The sequence below is a fragment of the Oncorhynchus nerka genome, linkage group LG8 (genome assembly GCF_034236695.1).
Source record: "Oncorhynchus nerka isolate Pitt River linkage group LG8, Oner_Uvic_2.0, whole genome shotgun sequence".
NCBI lineage: Eukaryota > Metazoa > Chordata > Actinopteri > Salmoniformes > Salmonidae > Oncorhynchus > Oncorhynchus nerka.
Window position 1 is genome coordinate 15,567,005 of NC_088403.1, and position 18,314 is coordinate 15,585,318.

An 18,314-nucleotide genomic window follows, 5' to 3' on the forward strand; every position below is an offset into this window, starting at 1 on the left:
GTGTGGTCTTTCGAATAAAGTTGGTGTGGCCGAATGGTGAGTCTCATAGCTCTGACTGACGTGCCGGTGACTCTTGCCCCTCCAGGACGAGGACACAGAGGCTATCCTCGCCGCTGACTTTGAGGTCGGCCAATTAATCTGCGAGCATATCGTCCCCAGGGCTGTGCTGTACTTCACGGGGGAGGCCATCGAGGATGACGATGATGATGTGAGTACCCACCACAGCCTGTGTGTAATGGCCTCATCCCTGTCCTAGACCTCTGAACCAATCCACTGGCCTTCACATGTGTTCCCCTAACACTGGTGTCCCCTCTTGTTGCAGTACGATGAGGAGGGAGAGGAGGCTGAGGCCTGATGGTCTCTTCACCTGGTCCTCACTAAGCCTCTCCTGTTATTGACCTTAGCCATGGTCCTCACTAAGCCACTCCTGTTATTGACCTTAGCCATGGTCCTCTTCCACCTGTTATTGACCTCCCATGGTCCTCACTAACCCACTCCTGTTATTGACCTTAGCCATGGTCCTCACTAACCCACTCCTGTTATTGACCTTATTGCCATGGTCCTCACTAACCCACTCCTGTTATTGACCTTAGCCATGGTCCTCACTAAGCCACTCCTTATGTTCATTGATTGACCTTAGCCATGGTCCTCACTAACCCACTCCTGTTATTGACCTTAGCCATGGTCCTCACTAACCCACTCCTGTTATTGACCTTAGCCATGGTCCTCACTAAGTCCTGTTATTGACCTTAGCCATGGTCCTCACTAAGCCACTCCTGTTATTGACCTTAGCCATGGTCCTCACTAACCCACTCCTGTTATTGACCTTAGCCATGTCCTCACTAACCCACTCCTGTTATTGACACTAACCCACTCCTGTTATTGACCTTAGCCATGGTCCTCACTAACCCACTCCTATTGTCCTTAGCCATGGTCCTCACTAAGCCACTCCTGTTATTGACCTTAGCCATGGTCCTCACTAACCCACTCCTGTTATTGACCTTAGCCATGGTCCTCACTAACCCACTCCTGTTATTGACCTTAGCCATGGTCCTCACTAACCCACTCCTGTTATTGACCTTAGCCATGGTCCTCACTAACCCACTCCTGTTATTGACCTTAGCCATGGTCCTCACTAACCCACTCCTGTTATTGACCTTAGCCATGGTCCTCACTAACCCACTCCTGTTATTGACCTTAGCCATGGTCCTCAGCTAGTTTTGACCTTAGCCATGGTCTCAGTCCTGTTATTGACCTTAGCCATGGTCCTCACTAACCTCCTGTTATTGTCTCTCCTCAGTTATTGACCTTAGCCATGGTCCTCACTAACCCACTCCTGTTATTGTCCTTAGCCATGGTCCTCACTAACCCACTCCTGTTATTGACCTTAGCTAGTTTTTCTGTCTCAGTGTTTAACAGTTTCCTCTTGTTCTCCTAGGAGGGTGAGGAGGAGGAGAATGACCCTGACTATGACCCCAAGGTGGGTAGGAGAGCTTACTGTTGATGTTGTCATGACCTAATGTGAGACCAATGATCAGAAGTATCAGATTTCAACATACAGAATTGAATGTGTACCGCTACTCCAAATGCATCATGAACACCAGCCGCCATGATGGATTTTTCTGTCTATATACTACTGCATCCCACGTCGCCTCAGAACACACAGCCTTCGGAACCGTTTCCCTGTCCCCTTGCCTCTAGTGTAAGGGCTGGATTTCCAGACACACATTAAGCCTTGTCCTGGACTATAACGCAGTCTACATTTGTGTTTTGGTACACCAAAGTACATTTTATTTCCAGTGGCACGCTGCATTGGCCTTGCAGCACTGTTGCAGTGCTTTCTGTGTGTTGGATACGTTGGATTTGTGGAATGTATGTTAGATGGCTTGACAGAACTGGTAGCAGAAGGTGAATGTTGAACTTTTGTTACACATCAAAATGATGCTGCATAACATTTTGCTCAATGACTCTATCGGTGTGATCGAGGCGTTAGTCCAGGACTCGTCTCATTCTGTGTCCTGGAAACTTCTAGAATGAGTGATAGTAAAGAGTGGTATTTCGAAATGGTCTCAAAATATCACTTCAAGAACTTAATCAAATACCCTTTTGTGAGCGTCTGGTCATGGGGAATGTGTTTTCCCACGTTTTCTTTTCAATGGAATGCCTTGAAAGCATGTTTCTACATCCTTGCTAAACTGAGACTGCATGGAAATTGGAATCGGATACTAAATCTATTCAGGTTTTGACTTTTAGTTTCATAGCTCTGCATGCCAAAGCTTTATTTGATTTTGTTTGGGTGAATGGGAACAGTACTTCTCTTTGCTGTATAAAGCCTCTTGAATTCTGTATTCTGCCTATTTTTTGCCTTTAATTCATTAATGTTCATCTCCAATCACTTGGCACCTTTTGTCAGCTATACTCTTTAAATGTTTCCTCACTAGGTTTAAGTGATGTCTGTAGAAAATAACCCTCTCCTGGTAGGTACAGCTTGTGAATTGTCAGCTTACCGCACCCCGCCTCCCTCCTGCACCTTTTCATTTTGACACCTCCATTCCTCAATCTCCTTACACCCCCCCTTCCACCTGCACTTACAACTAACATAGTGGCTTTTTTCTTTTTCCCTTTAACTGTAGTGGGTGATGCGTTTGAGTTCTCTTCTGTATGTTGAAGCTAGTTAAACTTTCCTCCAATTTGACCCTATTTGTCTTTGTACAAAATATTTTGTGACACCAATATTTACATTTGTTTGGAGAAGAATAGATCGTTTGCCACACCTGTCTTGTGGATTTTTATGTTTTTGAGTCTTAAGCCATCGCTCTGTTCATTCTCTCATTCTTCACTTTTGTACTCCAGAGACTAGTCTACATCTGGAAGGATGCTTGTTAATTGTCTTTCTCCCATTGGACATGCCTGAATTGTCTGCGTGGGGTGAATCCAAACTTCTACTTCAGTTGTATTTTCACTTGGTCTCCCACTGACATCGATGCACGACTAAGTGAAAGTTTGACTAGAGTTGAAGTTCAGCTTCACCCCTCTGTCCTGGAGAGCTGTTGACCCCTGTAGGTCTGTTTATGGCCCTCACTGCATTGCTGCCAATAGACTTCATTAGTTGTCCTCCCCTGTGAAAGAAAGGCGTCTGTAGGACATCAGTGGTGCACCCCCCCCCCTATCACTGTTATGAGCACTACGGGTTAGTGCATCTACACTATGGAGGTTCTATGCAGCAGTAGTGAAGGCTCTCAAAGTAGTTATTATACATTTTAAAGTTTAATATTTAAATTTTGAATATTCACCTCCACATTCCCATCTCCATTGGTGTCTTGGACCTTGAATTTGGGTGGTATGGGTAGTACCCCCCCCAACACTGGTCTGATACCAACGCACATTGCCTTTTCTCCAGTGGCATACTGTAAGAACATACTAGTATGGATTGTTATTGGGTCACTGTTCAGGAATCTCTAGCCTAAGTTCCAGGATGACATTGCCCTGTCAATGTTTGTCTCAAATGGATGTAGAAAAATGTCTGAAGCATAAACGTGTGTGTGTGTGAGGGTGATTAGTGTGTTATGTTCGGATCTCAGTTCAGCTCTAACGTCCTCTCTTTTGGTCTCTTGCAGAAGGATGCAAATCCCCCAGCTGAGTGCAAGCAGCAGTGAAGGCTGTGGCTTTGAGGATCAACTGCACTGTAACAGCTTCTCAAATAAAACACTTACTTACGCCTTATAATGTTTTGTATTTTTCTTGGTAGAAATAAAAAATAAAGGGTTTCAAGATTTTTGTTACAAAAACCTCCTAATATAATGTGAGCAGTGGCTCGATATGCATAGTATTTTACTAGACCCCCCCCCCCTGTACAAATAGTTAGAATGCCACAAACTCCCTGAAAGCATGATCTTGTTTCTCTCACTGCTAAACTAGTTTGGGTTCTTGTGAAGTTTTTGTTGTATTGCTCTTGGACAACAGCTGTGGTTAGACTGCATTGAGGCAGGTGATGAGAAAGTCAACCTATTCCTTTTCCCTCGCGCTACCAAAGTTCCCGGTCAGTTCAGGTTGTGAGTTGGAATTCGTTGTCATTGTATTAGTGGGCTGGGCCTCGAGCACGGTCAGAGCAAAACACTGCATTTAGTCATGGCTAATGAAAAGCTTTGAATCGCTGTGCACATTCGGTCACTCAAGCATGCCATTTAGAGCAAGGAAAGTGGTTATTGGCCACTTGTTTGGGCTGAATCAAGTTGTCAATCTAAAACATTCCAGTTTGCAGGCTGACAGGCATTGGATGTTTTGAATGCTCTCTTGGGATGAATATTACCTCGACTACATGGTCTGATTTGTTAAAGAAACAGAACCATGTGTTAGCTGCTAAATTTAATGAGCCGAGTCTGCAACTTATTGGTTTCTATAAAATACTTACTGTTCTTTCTGAATTTTAATTTGCGTTAAGGGAATGTTTTTCCTCCAACATGCAGCTTGGTCTTGTCCAGTCACTCCTTAACATTCCAGATGATTTGACGAGGGACAGTTCCAAGGTTTCGCCAGCAGGGGGCACCCCATGCCCAATCTGCTTCAGGCTCTTGTTAGGCCTACAGTTTACTTGTCTTTCTCTATAGCACTTTGTACTACTTAGTCATGTATCAGTGGTGTCCTCTATGGTTGGCTGTCGGTCCAGTAGCCCTTGTGCAAAGCGAAGTGAGCAGTACTTTGGAGGTGGCCGTGTCATACAGCGCCCTGACGATGCCCTATGGGCTTTCTCCTGCGCCATGAAACATTTCCCTGTAATACATGATTCTCCCAAGTGCATTACTCTTTAATTTGGGAATCCCACTTGACTTGTGTACTCTGATAGCAATAGGTTCGCAACGGGTTCCCTTCGGAGGAAGAAAACGACCAAATTCAGGCTTATGTTGGCATGTGGTTGTGGCTTTTGAGCCTTGTAACTCTCGAGGTTAAGCTCGTGCCGGTCTGGTCCCTGAGCATACGGCTAATTTATCACTGTGAAGGAAAGGTGGCAAAGAGTTCTGGTAGAAGTCCTGTCTGACTGCCCTCTGTAGCCAACCCCACCCAGCAGGTCACACTGAAGCATGTAAGAGCAATACTTAGTCAGGGAATGGAAATAAAAGGAAGTAGCTTAAACCCACCCACCTTGTCCTTTAGTGGAAACAGTCATGTCGGTGTATGTTGGGTGGTGGTGCCCTCGCTGCTGCCTCTAGTGGAGCTCTAGAGAGTACTGCTGCAGTCAGTAGATTACGTCTGGACTGTTCTAGGGACGACTGGATTCTGACTCCTTGAGCAGCTGTTGTCAAAGCTAAATGCTATGCTACAAATACTAAATGTACTCAATAACTGTATGTATATTCATGAATAAATTGGTTAAACGTGTTTTGCGTTTGTTCCTTGTGTCTGCAGTGTCTCCAACATGAGCTGCTTGATATTTAAACACTGAGCTCTAATATTTGTGTAGCTCATTGAGGTGACCAGTTCATTTGTCATATGTACAGACTACAGTAGGTGTAGTGGACTGATGCTTACAAGTTCTCTATTAAATCTATTAAAATTCGACCATTGGTACACTGGAAACTGAGTGAAGAACCCAGCAGCGTTGCAGTTGACACTCAAACTAGTGCACCTACTACCATAGCCCGTTGAAAGGCAGTTAAATATTTTGTCTTACACATTCACACAATGTCTCAAGGCTTAATCTTTTTACCCGTGTCCCCCCCTTAATCTACACTGATTTAAGTGACATCAATAAGGGATCATAGCTTTTATCTGGTCAGTCTGTCATGGAAAGAGCAGGTGTTAATGTTTCATATACTCTGTGTATATTGAACAAAAATAGAAAAGCAACAATTCTACAGAGTTCATAGGAAATCAGTAAATTGAAATAGTCATTAGGCCCTAATCTATGGATCTCACATGACTGGGCAACGGTGCAGCCATGGGTGGGCCTGGGGGGGGGGGGGTATTGGACCACCCACTGGTGAGACAATCTGAGTTCTCCCCCACAAAGGGGATTTATTACAGACATAAATACTCCTCAGCACCCCTTTCCCTCAGACGATCCCGCAGGTGAAGAAGCCGGATGTGCAGGTCCTGGGCTGATGTGGTTACACAACGTCTGTGAGGCCAGTTGGACGTACTGCCAAATTCTGTAAAATGACAACGGAGGCGGCTTATGGTAGAGAAATGGACATTCAGTTCTCTGGCAACAGCTCTGTTGGACATTCATGCAGTCAGCATGACAATTGCACGCTCCCTCAACTTGAGGCATCTGTGGCTGTGTGACAGAACTGCACATTTGGGGGCCTTTTATTGCCCCAGCACAAGGTGCTGATCATGCCGTTTAATCAGCTTCTTGATATGCTACACCTGTCAGGTGGATTTATTTTCTTGGCAAAGGAGAAATGTTCATTAGCAGGGATGTAAACAAATTTGTTCACAACATTTGAGAGAAATCAGCGTTTTGTGAGTGGAACATTTCTGGGTTATTTTTGTATTCTGCCCGGAGAGTTTTCTCGTGGAGAGGTGAGCCAAGCGTTCTATTGTTTTCTCGTGGAGAGGTGAGAGCCAAGCGTTCTACAGATTGTTTTTCTCGTGGAGAGGTGAGAGCCAAAGCGTTCTACAGATTGTTTTCTCGTGGAGAGGTGAGAGCCAAGCGTTCTACAGATTGTTTTCTCGTGGAGAGGTGAGAGCCAAGCGTTCTACAGATTGTTTTCTCGTGGAGAGGTGAGAGCCAAGCGTTCTACAGATTGTTTTCGTGGAGAGGTTTTCTCGAGCCAAGCGTTCTACAGATTGTTTTCTCGTGGAGAGGTGAGAGCCAAGTGTTCTACAGATTGTATTCTCGTGGAGAGGTGAGAGCCAAGCGTTCTACAGATTGTTTTCTCGTGGAGAGGTTGTATTCTCGTGGAGAGGTGAAGCGTTCTACAGATTGTTTTTCTGTATTCTCGTGGAGAGGTGAGAGCCAAGCGTTCTACAGATTGTTTTCTCGTGGAGAGGTGAGAGCCAAGCGTTCTACAGATTGTATTCTCGTGGAAGGTAGAAAGCGCGTTCTACAGATTGTATTCTCGTGGAGAGGTGAGAGCCAAGCGTTCTACAGATTGTTTTCTCGTGGAGAGGTGAGAGCCAGCGTTCTACAGATTGTTTTCTCGTGGAGTGAGAGCCAAGCGTTCTACAGATTGTTTTCTCGTGGAAGGTGAGAAAGCTTTACAGCGTTCTACAGAGTGTATTCTCGTGGAGAGGTGAGAGCCAGGTGAGCGTTCTACAGATTGTATTCTCGTGGAGGTGAGAGCCAAGCGTTCTACAGATTGTTTTCTCATTCTCGTGGAGGTGGTGAGAGCCAAGCGTTCTACAGATTGTTTCTGCAGAGGTGAGAGCAAGCGTGGAGCCAGATTGTTTTCTCGTGGAGAGGTGAGAGCCAAGCTACAGATTGTATTCTCGTGGAGGTGAGAGCCAAGCGTTCTACAGAGGTGAGCGTTCTACTGATTGTATTCTCGCAGAGTGAGAGCCAGCGTTCTCAGGTTTTCTCGTGGAGAGGTGAGAGCCAAGCGTTCTACAGGTGAGAGCCATTCTCGTGGAGAGGTGAGAGCCAAGTGTTCTACAGATTGTTTCTCTTCGAGAGGTGAGAGCCAAGCGTTCTACAGATTGTTGTTTTCTCGGTGAGCCAAGCGTTCTACAGATTGTTTTCGTGGAAGGTTAGAGCCAAGCGTTCTACAGATTGTTTCTCGTGGAGAGGTTCTACAGAGTATTCCGTGAGGAGGTGAGAATAGCGTTCTACAGATTGTATTCTCGTGGAGAGCAGGTGAGAGCCAAACGTTCTACAGATTGTATTCTCGTGCAGAGGTGAGAGCCAAGCGTTCTACAGATTGTTTTCTCGTGGAGAGGTGAGAGCCAAGCGTTCTACAGATTGTATTCTGAGAGCGTGGAGAGGTGAGAGCCAAGCGTTCTACAGAGTATTCCAAGAGGTGAGCCAAGCGTTCTGGTGTATTCTCGGTGAGAAAGCGTTCTAGAGTTTTCCAGGTGAGCGTTCTACAGATTGTATTCTCGTGGAGAGGTGAGAGCCAAGTGTTCTGGGTTGTTTTCGTGTGAGGTTTTAGCGTTCTACAGATTGTATTCTCATTGGAGAGGTGAGAGCCAAGCGTTCTACAGATTGTTTTCTCGTGGAGAGAGGAGTTAGAGCCAAGCGTTCTTACAGATTGTTTTCTGTGGAGAGGTTAGAGCCAGCGTTCTACAGATTGTTTTTTCGTGGAGAGGTGAGAGCCAAGCGTTCTGGAGGAGAGGTGAGAGCCAAGCGTTCTACAGATTGTATTCTCGTGGAGAACCCAAGTTTCATACAGATTGTTTTCGTGAGAGCCAAGCGTTCTACAGATTGTATTCGTGGAGAGGTGAAACATGTTCTACAGATTGTATTCATGAGAGCTAGCGTTCTACAGATTGTATTCTAGTGGAGAGGTGAGAGCCAAGCGTTCTACAGATTGTATTCTCGTGGAGGGTGAGAGCATTTCTACAGATTGTATTCGTGGAGAGGTGAGAGCCAAGCGTTCTACAGATTGTTTTCTCGTGGAGGTGAAACCAAAAGCGTTCTGGAATAGTTTTCGTGCAGAGGTGAAAGCCAAGCGTTCTACAGATTGTATTCTCGTGAGCCAAGTGAGAGCCAAGCGTTCCTACAGATTGTATTCTCGTGGAGAGGTGAGAGCCAAGCGTTCTACATGTATTCTCGTGCAGAGGGGTGAGAGCCAAGCGTTCTGCAGATTGTTTTCTCGTGGAAAATGAAATTCTCCAGATTGTATTCTCGTGGATTGAGAGCCAAGCGTTTACAATCTCGTGGAGAGGTAGCCAGCGTTCTACGAGCCAAGCTCTCTTTGCTAGTGAGAGCCAAGCGTTCTACAGATTGTTTCTCGTGGAGAGGTGAGCCAAGCGTTCTGATTTCCTGGAGAGGTGATCCAAGTGTTCTACAGATTGTTTTCGTGCACCACAGATTTGATTGGAGTTCACCTGTGTTTCAAGGTTAGAGCCAAGCGTTCTGGACAGATTGTTTTCTCGTGAAAGAAAAGCATTCTCGTGAAAGAGCCAAGCGTTCTGTCAGATATTCTCAGGAGAGGTGAGAGCCAACCGTTCTACAGTTGTATTCAGTGCAGAGCCAAGCGTTCTACAGATTGTTTTCGTGGAGAGGTTGAGAGCCAAGCGTTCTACAGATATTCTCGTGGAGAGGTGAGAGCCGCGTTCTAAGATCTCGTGGAGAGGTGAGAGCCAAGCGTTCTACAGATTTTATTCGTGCAAAGAGGTGAAACCAAGCGTTCTACAGATTGAATTGTTTTCTCGTGGAGAGAGGTGAGAGCCAAGCGATTTCTGGGTGATTCGTGGAGAGGTAAACAGATTGTTTTCGTAGAGTGAGAGCCAAGCGTTCTACAGATTGTTTCTCGTGGAGGTGAGAGACAGATTGTTTCGTGGAGGTGAGAGCTCGTTCATAATTGTTTTCTCTTAGGAGAGGTTTGAAAAAGTTAGAACTTCTACAGATTTTTCTGTGAGAACTGCCAAAAGCGTTCTACAAGGCTGTGGAGAGGTGAGAGCCAAGCGTTCTAAGATTTTCTGAGAGGTGAGAGCCAACGTTCGGGCAAGAAGCCAGTATTCTCGTGGAGAGGTGAGAGCCAAGCGTTCTACAGATTGTTTTCTCGTGGAGGTGAGAGCTGACCAGCGTTCTGACAGATTGTATTCGTGGAGAGGTGAGAAACCAACGTTCTGCAGATTGTATGAGAGGACAACAAATACTTTAAGATTGTTTTCTTCAGATATTCATGTTCTACAGATTCACATGTCCTGTTAGCCTGACATAAAAGTAGATTAAATAGTTTCTCTGGAATCGCTGCCATAATGACAAAGAGTGCTTCTGCATGTCAAAATGTTTGCAAATGATTGTTTGAAAATGGCCAAGTGTTCTTACAGAAATATTGAATTTAGAATGCAAGTATTCACGCATGGTTGCTATTGACATTAAGGTGAGCTCAGATGCATCCAGATTCCTTTGATCATCAAGATGTCTGCCACAACTTGATTGAGGTGAGGTTACCTATGGGGTAGACAAGTGTTGGAGATGATTTAGAAGAAACATGAAACACACCATTATATAAGGTCCCACAGATTCAGCTGTAGAGCACAACATAAGTTGAGAATGAGGATCTTTCTGACAGATTGTTTTGACTGAGGGAATATAAGCGTCTGGGAGGTGAAGATTGTATAAAACAATTTCTAGAGTGTTGAATGTTTCCAGGTGATTTACAGCCATAGCTAAAAAATGTGGAACTACCAGATTGTGCCCGACCAAACTGAGCAACCGGGCAAGAGAGGTGGAGGTGAGCCAAGCCACTCTGACAGAGTTCTACATCCGATTGTATTCTCAGAAGGAGGAGAGCCAAGCACCAAGCTTCACCAATTGTGTGCTTTCTCGTGGAGAGTAGAGGTGACAGAGAGCCAAGCGTTCTACAGATTGTATTCTCGTGGAGAGGTTCTACAGAGTTTCAGAGGTGAGAGCCAAGTTCTACAGATTGTTTTCTCGTGGAGAGGTGAGAGCCAAGCGTTCTACAGATTGTATTTCAGAGGTGAGAGCCAAGCGTTCTACAGATTGTTTTCTCGTGCCAAGCGTTCTACAGATTGTATTCTCGTGTTCTACGATTCTCGAGGTGAGAGCCAAGCGTTCTACAGATTGTATTCTCGTGGAGAGGTGAGAGCCAAGCGTTCTACAGATTGTATTCTCGTGGAGAGGTGAGAGCCAAGCGTTCTACAGATTGTATTCTCGTGGAGAGGTGAGAGCCAAGCGTTCTACAGATTGTTTTCTCGTGGAGAGAGCCAAGTTAGATTGTATTCTCGTGGAGGTGAGAGCCAAGCGTTCTACAGATTGTATTCTCGTGGAGAGGTGAGAGCGTTCAAGCGTTCTACAGATTGTTTTCTCGTGGAGAGGTGAGAGCCAAGCGTTCTACAGATTGTATTCTCGTGGAGAGGTGAGAGCCAAGCGTTCTACAGATTGTTTTCTCGTGGAGAGGTGAGAGCCAAGCGTTCTACATATTGTATTCTCGTGGAGAGGTGAGAGCCAAGTGTTCTACAGATTGTATTCTCGTGGAGAGGTGAGAGCCAAGCGTTCTTCAGATTGTATGAAACATGTCACAAATACATTATGCTACTTCCTGCCTTCAGAAAGTATTCATACCACTTGGCTTATTCCACATGTCCTGTTAGCCTGAATTAAAAGTAGATTAAATAGTTTCTCTCACCCATCTACACAATATCCCATAATGACAAAGTGAAAACATGTCTGTAGAAATGTTTGCAAATGGTTTGAAAATGAAATACAGAAATATTGAATTTACATAAGTATTCACGCTCCTTTGCTATGCCATTAAATTGAGCTCAGATGCATCCGATTTCCTTTGATCATCCTTGAGATGTCACCACAACTTGATTGGAGTTCACCTGTGGCCAATTAAATAGTTTGGACATGATTTAGAAAGAAACATGAAACACACCTGTCTATATAAGGTCCCACAGTTGACAGTGCATCAGAGCAGAAACTATACCATGCCGTCCAATGATCTGTCTGTAGATCTCTGAGATGGAATTGTGATGAGGAATATATCTGGGGAAGAGTATAAAACAATTTCTAGAGTGTTGAATGTTTCCAAGAGGAAAGTGGTCTCCATAATTAGGAAATTGAAAAAATGTGGAACTACCCAGACTGTCTAGAGCTGGCTGCCCGACCAAACTGAGCAACCGGGCAAGAAAGACCTTGGTCAGGGAGGTGACCAAAAATCCAATGACCACTCTGACAGAGTTCCTTATCTGAGATGGGAGAACCTGCCAAAGGACAACAGTCTCTACAGCACTTCACCAATCTGTGCTTTTTGGGAGAGTAGCCATACAGAAGCCACTACTGAGAAAAAGGTACATGACAGCATGCCTGGAGTTTGCAGAAAGGCATGTGAAAGACTGAGATAGTAAGGCAAAATTTTGTGGTCAGATGAGACAAAAAATGAAACTCATTTGGCCTGAATGCAAACCACTATGTCTATAGAAAAGCAGACACAGCTCATCACCCTTTAACACCATCCCTTGTGAATTCATGGTGGTGGCAGCATCATGTTATGGGGATGCTTTTCTGTGGCAGGTTCTGGAGACTGGCAAATCATTGATGAGAACCTGCTTGAAACCACCTTAAACTGTGTATAGATTTACTTTCCAACAGGACAGTGACCACAATCATACAGCCAAAGTAATGCTGGAAGGCTTCAGAACAGGAATGTGAAAGTCCTTGAGTGGCCCAGACTTGTAAAATCTGTGGAAAGACTTGAAGATTGCTGTTCAGTGCCACCCCTATCTAGTTCAAGAGCTTGTGAAAATCTGCAAGGAAGAATGGGAGAAAATCCCCAAATCCAGATGTGCAAGCTGGTACAGACATACCCAAGACAACTGAAATCTGGAATCGCTGCCAAAGGTGCTTCTGCATTACAAAGTATTGACTCGGGGGTGTGAATACTTATGTAAATGCAATATTTCTGTAGTTCATTATTAATAAATGTATCAATACATTTGCTAAAATTTCTAAAAACATGTTTTCACTTTGTCAATATGGGGTATTGTGTGGAGATGGGTGAGGAAAATATCCATTTCATCCATTTTGAATTCAGCTGTAACACAACATAAGTTGAGGGGTGGGAGAACTTTCTGAAGGCATTGTATACTTGACTCAAGAAATTCACTCACCTTGAGTTCTTAATTCAATTGTATAGGCCCATTTGATTTACAAAATACTATCAATATATCATTGATCCTCATGCACTGTGCTGGAGAGGCCCTCTGACACATGAGTTCTCTTTCCGCTGGATGTCACTCAGGGGCAGTCCACAAGCTCGAGAAACCCCAATCAAACTGTGCGTATCAGTCACACCAGCGACCGCTGCCGACTGACTAGATACACACATCCACGAGTATCAAATACCCTGCACACATCCACGAGTTCCACAGCACATAGTAACCCACTCACTGCAGTGACCATTTCAGCATCCGATGCCTATACCTCTACGGGCAAGGAGAAGAACAGTGTTTGCATTTGCTGAGGAAATAGGGGCGTTTTCTCAAGATGCTGGAGAACGGCGGCAAGGTGCTGAAAGAGGGGCTTCAATGGAGAAGGAAGCGACTGTTTGCTGCAGCTGTGAAGAAGAAGAAGCAAAAACTAGAGATAAAACAGGCCACAGGAAAGGATGGGGTTCTTGTCATCATTATACCCGCCGAAAGCAGATGTGGGCGTTACTGGGCTGACCCGATTGGGATGTAACTGTATTTGCATTGGGGGATGACCACGGCGTGTGGGTATAAAATGAAGAGTGGCTCTGGAAAGTGTGTGTTCAAGGACCGCTCCGGCTTATGATACTGGTGTATTAAAAGTCTATATTGAAAACTTGGTTGTGTCATATTTGAACCGATTTGCCACTACAGGTCATGTCGGAGGGCAAGGAGATCGATTTCAGGTGTCCACAGGACGAGGGCTGGAACGCCGAGATAACTTTGCAGATGGTGCAATACAAAAACAGGCAGGCCATCCTGGCGGTGAAGTCTACCAGACAGAAACAGCAGCTCCTCGTTGTTCAGCTCCCGGGACAGAAAATGATTCGGAGCTCTCCAAACGTTGCGTGACCTGCGCCTCGGGCATTCGACGTGCGGTAAGACATCCGAGAGAGGTCTTAGCAGGCTTGATTACTAATTACTACTTAGCCGCATAGGAGTGGACATCCTCTGCGGGGAAATTGCTTGGCTATACATTCCCCGGCAACGTTTGATATTTGACACAAGGCTCAGGATATGAGGCTCACCTACCCCATAAACATGGGTTTACGCGCGGCGATGTCGGCAGGGGAAGCTTTGATGCTGTTATTAAATAAGCATGCATTGTTCCAGATGCTTGTAGCCTAATCAATTACAGTCTCTTACATAAAAAATACACTACATTTGCCAATGCAACAAAGAGAGCTTGCAAATATTATAGGTCTTTACTTTTTGCCTAATTACGTTTAAATGTTTTATTATTCACTATTATTAGGCTACAGTTCATTATTATTGGTAGGCATATTATGGTCCAGTTACCATCGGCACTTAATTGTGCCTAAAAATAACTCCTATTTAATGAAATGGTTTAATATTATATTAATTTTAGAGTAAGGGTTCAAACACGGTCAGTGCTGTCACTGTCTTCTAAACATGCTTTGGAGCCATTAGGCTGCGATTACACAGGCAGACCAATTCTCATCTTTTCCCATTAATTGGGCAAAATATCAGAATAGGGCTGCGTGTTTAAACGCAGCTCAAGAAACGCTATTTATGTTCAGGTGTAGCCTACAGAGGTTCCTCTTCTCCTCGTGTCATGCACTGCCACCTCTGAGATGGTCTAATTTATTGTATCCGCAGGTTAATTGGACATTCAGAGGAGGGATCGATGGACTCCGGCTGCATCTGCACGGCCTCACAAAAGGAGCGTCACACCCCGCAGAAAACATCTCTTAATTTAACTGTTGTTCGGTCTGGACAACAGCAGCAGTCTTTTCCCAGTCCTATTTTTCATTAGAGACTCTTTATTTGAGAAAGATGGACACTGATGGACAAAGCTTAGGCCTCTGCTACAGCACGAGTGAAAACAGCGGTATTCTAACGGGCGATTCTCTGCCACCCCTTCTTATTTATTACATTGTGTATATATGTTTTTATCTTAACAGTGTCATTGACTAATGTACAGTGTGGTTGTTGCTGGAGTTGAAACTGAAAGCTATGCTTGGAGATTCCTAAGCCTCAGTATCGTTGTGATCCTGGTGGGATGGTTGATTGTGTTACACCTTTAAGGATCTACTAGTCCTTTCACTTCTATTATTTATAGAGTTGTGAGTAGCACATCCTATTGTACAAACATGCCATGATACACATCCTCATTCTTTTATTGAACCAAAGACTCATACGGTATAGTTGCATTTTCCTCCCAAGTGTAGTTGACTGTAAAAATGGCAGGATGCTTCAATGATGAAGGAAATGTTGACAAATCTTTTATTTGTTTGATTTCTCCATAAATCTCACTTTTTGTGATTATCCTCGTGCCAGATATGGCGCCCATGTTACATCTGCATTACAACTATGGAATACGGTTCGACTTTAGGAAGCAACATGTGTCAACACTGCATATTCTTTTGGGAGGCTTAAATCTGTACAGATTAGAAACTGCAGTTGTTTTCAGTGGCAACTGATAGAAAGGTATCCTAGTGAGCAAAACTGGTTGAAAATACATCATTTCAACCAGTTTTGCCAAGAGCAAGTCATTAGGCTAAACGTTCATCACCGTCTTTCCTGAGGAAGCTATGCTGAGACTGACTGTTGAGTGGTGTGTCAGTGTGTCCTCACGTTAACACATGGGTCCTTTTTTTGGACAAAGTTACTGTTATTCAGTTGGGGTTTTATTTTGATGTGAGAGCTATTTTCATACTTCTGAAATATACATTCCATTTCAAATGAACAGCACCTCGTGTGAGTTCCTGCTCTGTAGCGTATAGAAACAGCTTGCGGGGAGAAAATGTGCCGTTTAAATCACCAGCAGATGTGTGTTCAATAGCTGTGTGTAGTGTTGCCTGTCTCAACCCTTCAACAGCCAGTGAACTTCTCACCCCTATTTCCTGGGCTAAATCTAGAAGCTGTTGCTGTTCTGAGAATAATATTTCACCGTCAGCCTTCAGACTGAGACAAACTGCCATCCGTGGCGCGACAACACACGTGTCTCCCTGCCTCTCTTGGTTAAGCGAACTCATTTATACTACAGGGGTGAAAAATGTGGATGACAGTGCCATTTCTACTCATCCGCATGGCATGTTGGTGTGAGGGGGCTGCCAAAAGGAGACGACTCTATAACCGCACCACTCGGCACTAACCGCACACATGCCCTCTTGACTGCTCAAAGCCACATCAAGCCATGAAGGAGGTGCTAGGCTGGGACACTGTAAGACACCCACCATCCACCCTGCAGGCCTCCAGTTGTGACAGGCGTCCTCTGATGGTGTGCTGACACCACCTGAGCACTGTGGCCGCTGGCTGGGCCAGGTGCTGGAGTTCACCGAGGATAAAGTCATGTTGACAGACAAGAGAGTGTCGATGGGCCGCTCTTGGTCTCTCACTGCACTTGGTTGGGATTCCACAGTTCCCCTCTATACCACCCTCCTCCCTACTAGGGAAGCTTGGGTAAAATTAAAAAGTCTGGGTAGCAACAAACAGTTGGCTGACTCCAAGCACAAACAGTTGGCTGACTCCAAGTTGGCTCACCTACCTCTGGTTCAGAGGTGAGGTTTAATCTAGGTACAGATCTAGGATCAGCTTAGCCTCCCCAATCCTAACCACAAGCATTGGTGGAGAAAATGCCAAACTGACCCAAGATCAGCGTTAAGGGGCAACTTCACCTTACACTGCTCCTCTGCCCACCCAGCCCCAGCCCTTCACCACACCCCCCTGCCCCTCCTACCCATCCCCAGCCCCATCCATCCAACCACCCCAAGCCTTTCGCCCTTCCCAACCAGCCCCATCCCCTCTCACCCAGCCCCTCCCCCAGCCTTTCTCCCCTCGCACCCAGCTCCTCTCACCCAGCCCCTCCCCCAGCACTTCTCCCCTCTCACCCAGCCCCTCCCCCCAGCCTTTCTCCCCTCCCACCCAGCTCCAGCCCCTCTCACACAGCCACTCCCCCAGCCCTTCTTCCCTCCCACCCAGTCCCAGCCCCCCCCCCAGCCCTTCTTCCCTCCCCCAGTCCCAGCCTTTCTTCCCTCCCTCTCACCCAGCCCCTCCCCCATCCCTTCTTCCCTCTCACCCAGCTCCAGCCCCTCTCACACAGCCACTCCACCCAGCCCTTCTTCCCTCCCTCCCTCCCTCCTCCCTCCCTCCCACCCAGTCCCAGCCCCTCCCCCAGCCCTTCTTCCCTCCCACCCAGTCCCAACCCCTCCCCCCAGCCCTTCTGCCCTCTCCCACTCTACTTTCTCACTTTAATTGGTTTGTTAGGTCTGGAATGTCATTCACATGACTCTCAACAAAGATTGGCGCCTAGATAAATATTGATTGTCATATGAGCTGCAGTGATGTTTTCAGTACACTCAGTACTTAGTTCTTAGTAAGGATATGTGTAGGTTATTGCAGTGATGTTTTCAGTACACTCAGTACTTAGTTCTTAGTAAGGATAATGTAGGTTATTGCAGTGATGTTTTCAGTACACTCAGTACTTAGTTCTTAATAAGGATAATGTAGGTTATTGCAGTGATGTTTTCAGTACACTCAGTACTTAGTTCTTAGTAAGGATAATGTTGGTTATTGCCAACACAGTTTTTTTAAAGAGCTCTCCTCATTTCTGCACTGATTAAACACATATTGTCTCATTTTATATTTACTTATTGGCGGTGTAAATCTAGCCTTCTCAAGATTCCCTAAAAACCCAATGTGGATCTAAAAAATACAATGTAGAATTTCTGTCCTGTGAATTTCCTTGTGCTCGTTATGACAATACACCTGCTCATCAGTCCAGTGAATGGAACCCAGATTGTTCATGACTTTGTTTTCTCCCTGCTCTTTGAAATGCTCTGCGTAGGTGGAAGGAAGGTAGATACTGTAGATTAGCAACTCTCTTTATCTCTCTCTCTTTATCCCTCTCTCTGTGGCTAGAGAGGCTGAGGGATAGATCACCTTCAGGGGTTTTGTTCGTTATCTTTTCTCTTTGTGTGGATGGTGATACAGGTGTTGAAACAGGAAAGGACTTTGCTAAGCGAATTTCAACCATACAGGAACTCTCACAGTTATATAATGGAGAGAAGCTAATTAAAATGACATATTAGCAGGAAGTTTAGGATGACATATTCTGGTTGCTACACTATTATTTATCATTAACATACCATTATACCATATGTACAGTAATCAATACATGACATTTACTCCAGTCATTTAGCAGACGCTCTTATCCAGAGCCACTTACAGTAGTGAGAGAGGTAGTGAGTCTTCAAGCTGTGTATTATTGTACAGATGGGTAATGTGCATTAATGTACAGATGGGTAATGTGTATTATTGTACAGATCGGTAATGTGCATTATTGTACAGATGGGTATTGTGTTATATTGTACAGATGGGTATGGTGCATTAATGTACAGATGGGTAATGTGCATTAATGTACAGATGGGTTATGTGTATCATTGTACAGATGGGTATTGTGCATTATTGTACAGATGGGTTTGTGTATTATTGTACAGATGGGCAATGTGCATTAATGTACAGATGGG

At 45.0% G+C, this 18,314-nt stretch overlaps 1 protein-coding gene and 1 long non-coding RNA gene across 2 annotated transcripts in view; both read left to right on the plus strand.

Moving 5' to 3' along the window:
* The window catches only part of LOC135572869 (nucleosome assembly protein 1-like 1), a 35,283-nt gene that overhangs the window by 4,046 nt on the left and 12,923 nt on the right, over positions 1–18,314 (plus strand). Inside the window, exon 7 of the mRNA XM_065021411.1 lies at positions 86–208. Within this exon, the coding sequence (XP_064877483.1) occupies positions 86–208 (123 nt within the window). The remainder of the gene's footprint in view (positions 1–85; positions 209–18,314) is intronic.
* Positions 13,482–15,124, plus strand: LOC135572759 (uncharacterized). Its single transcript, XR_010464469.1, has 2 exons — positions 13,482–13,700; positions 14,443–15,124. It is a non-coding gene; the product is annotated as an uncharacterized LOC135572759 (long non-coding RNA).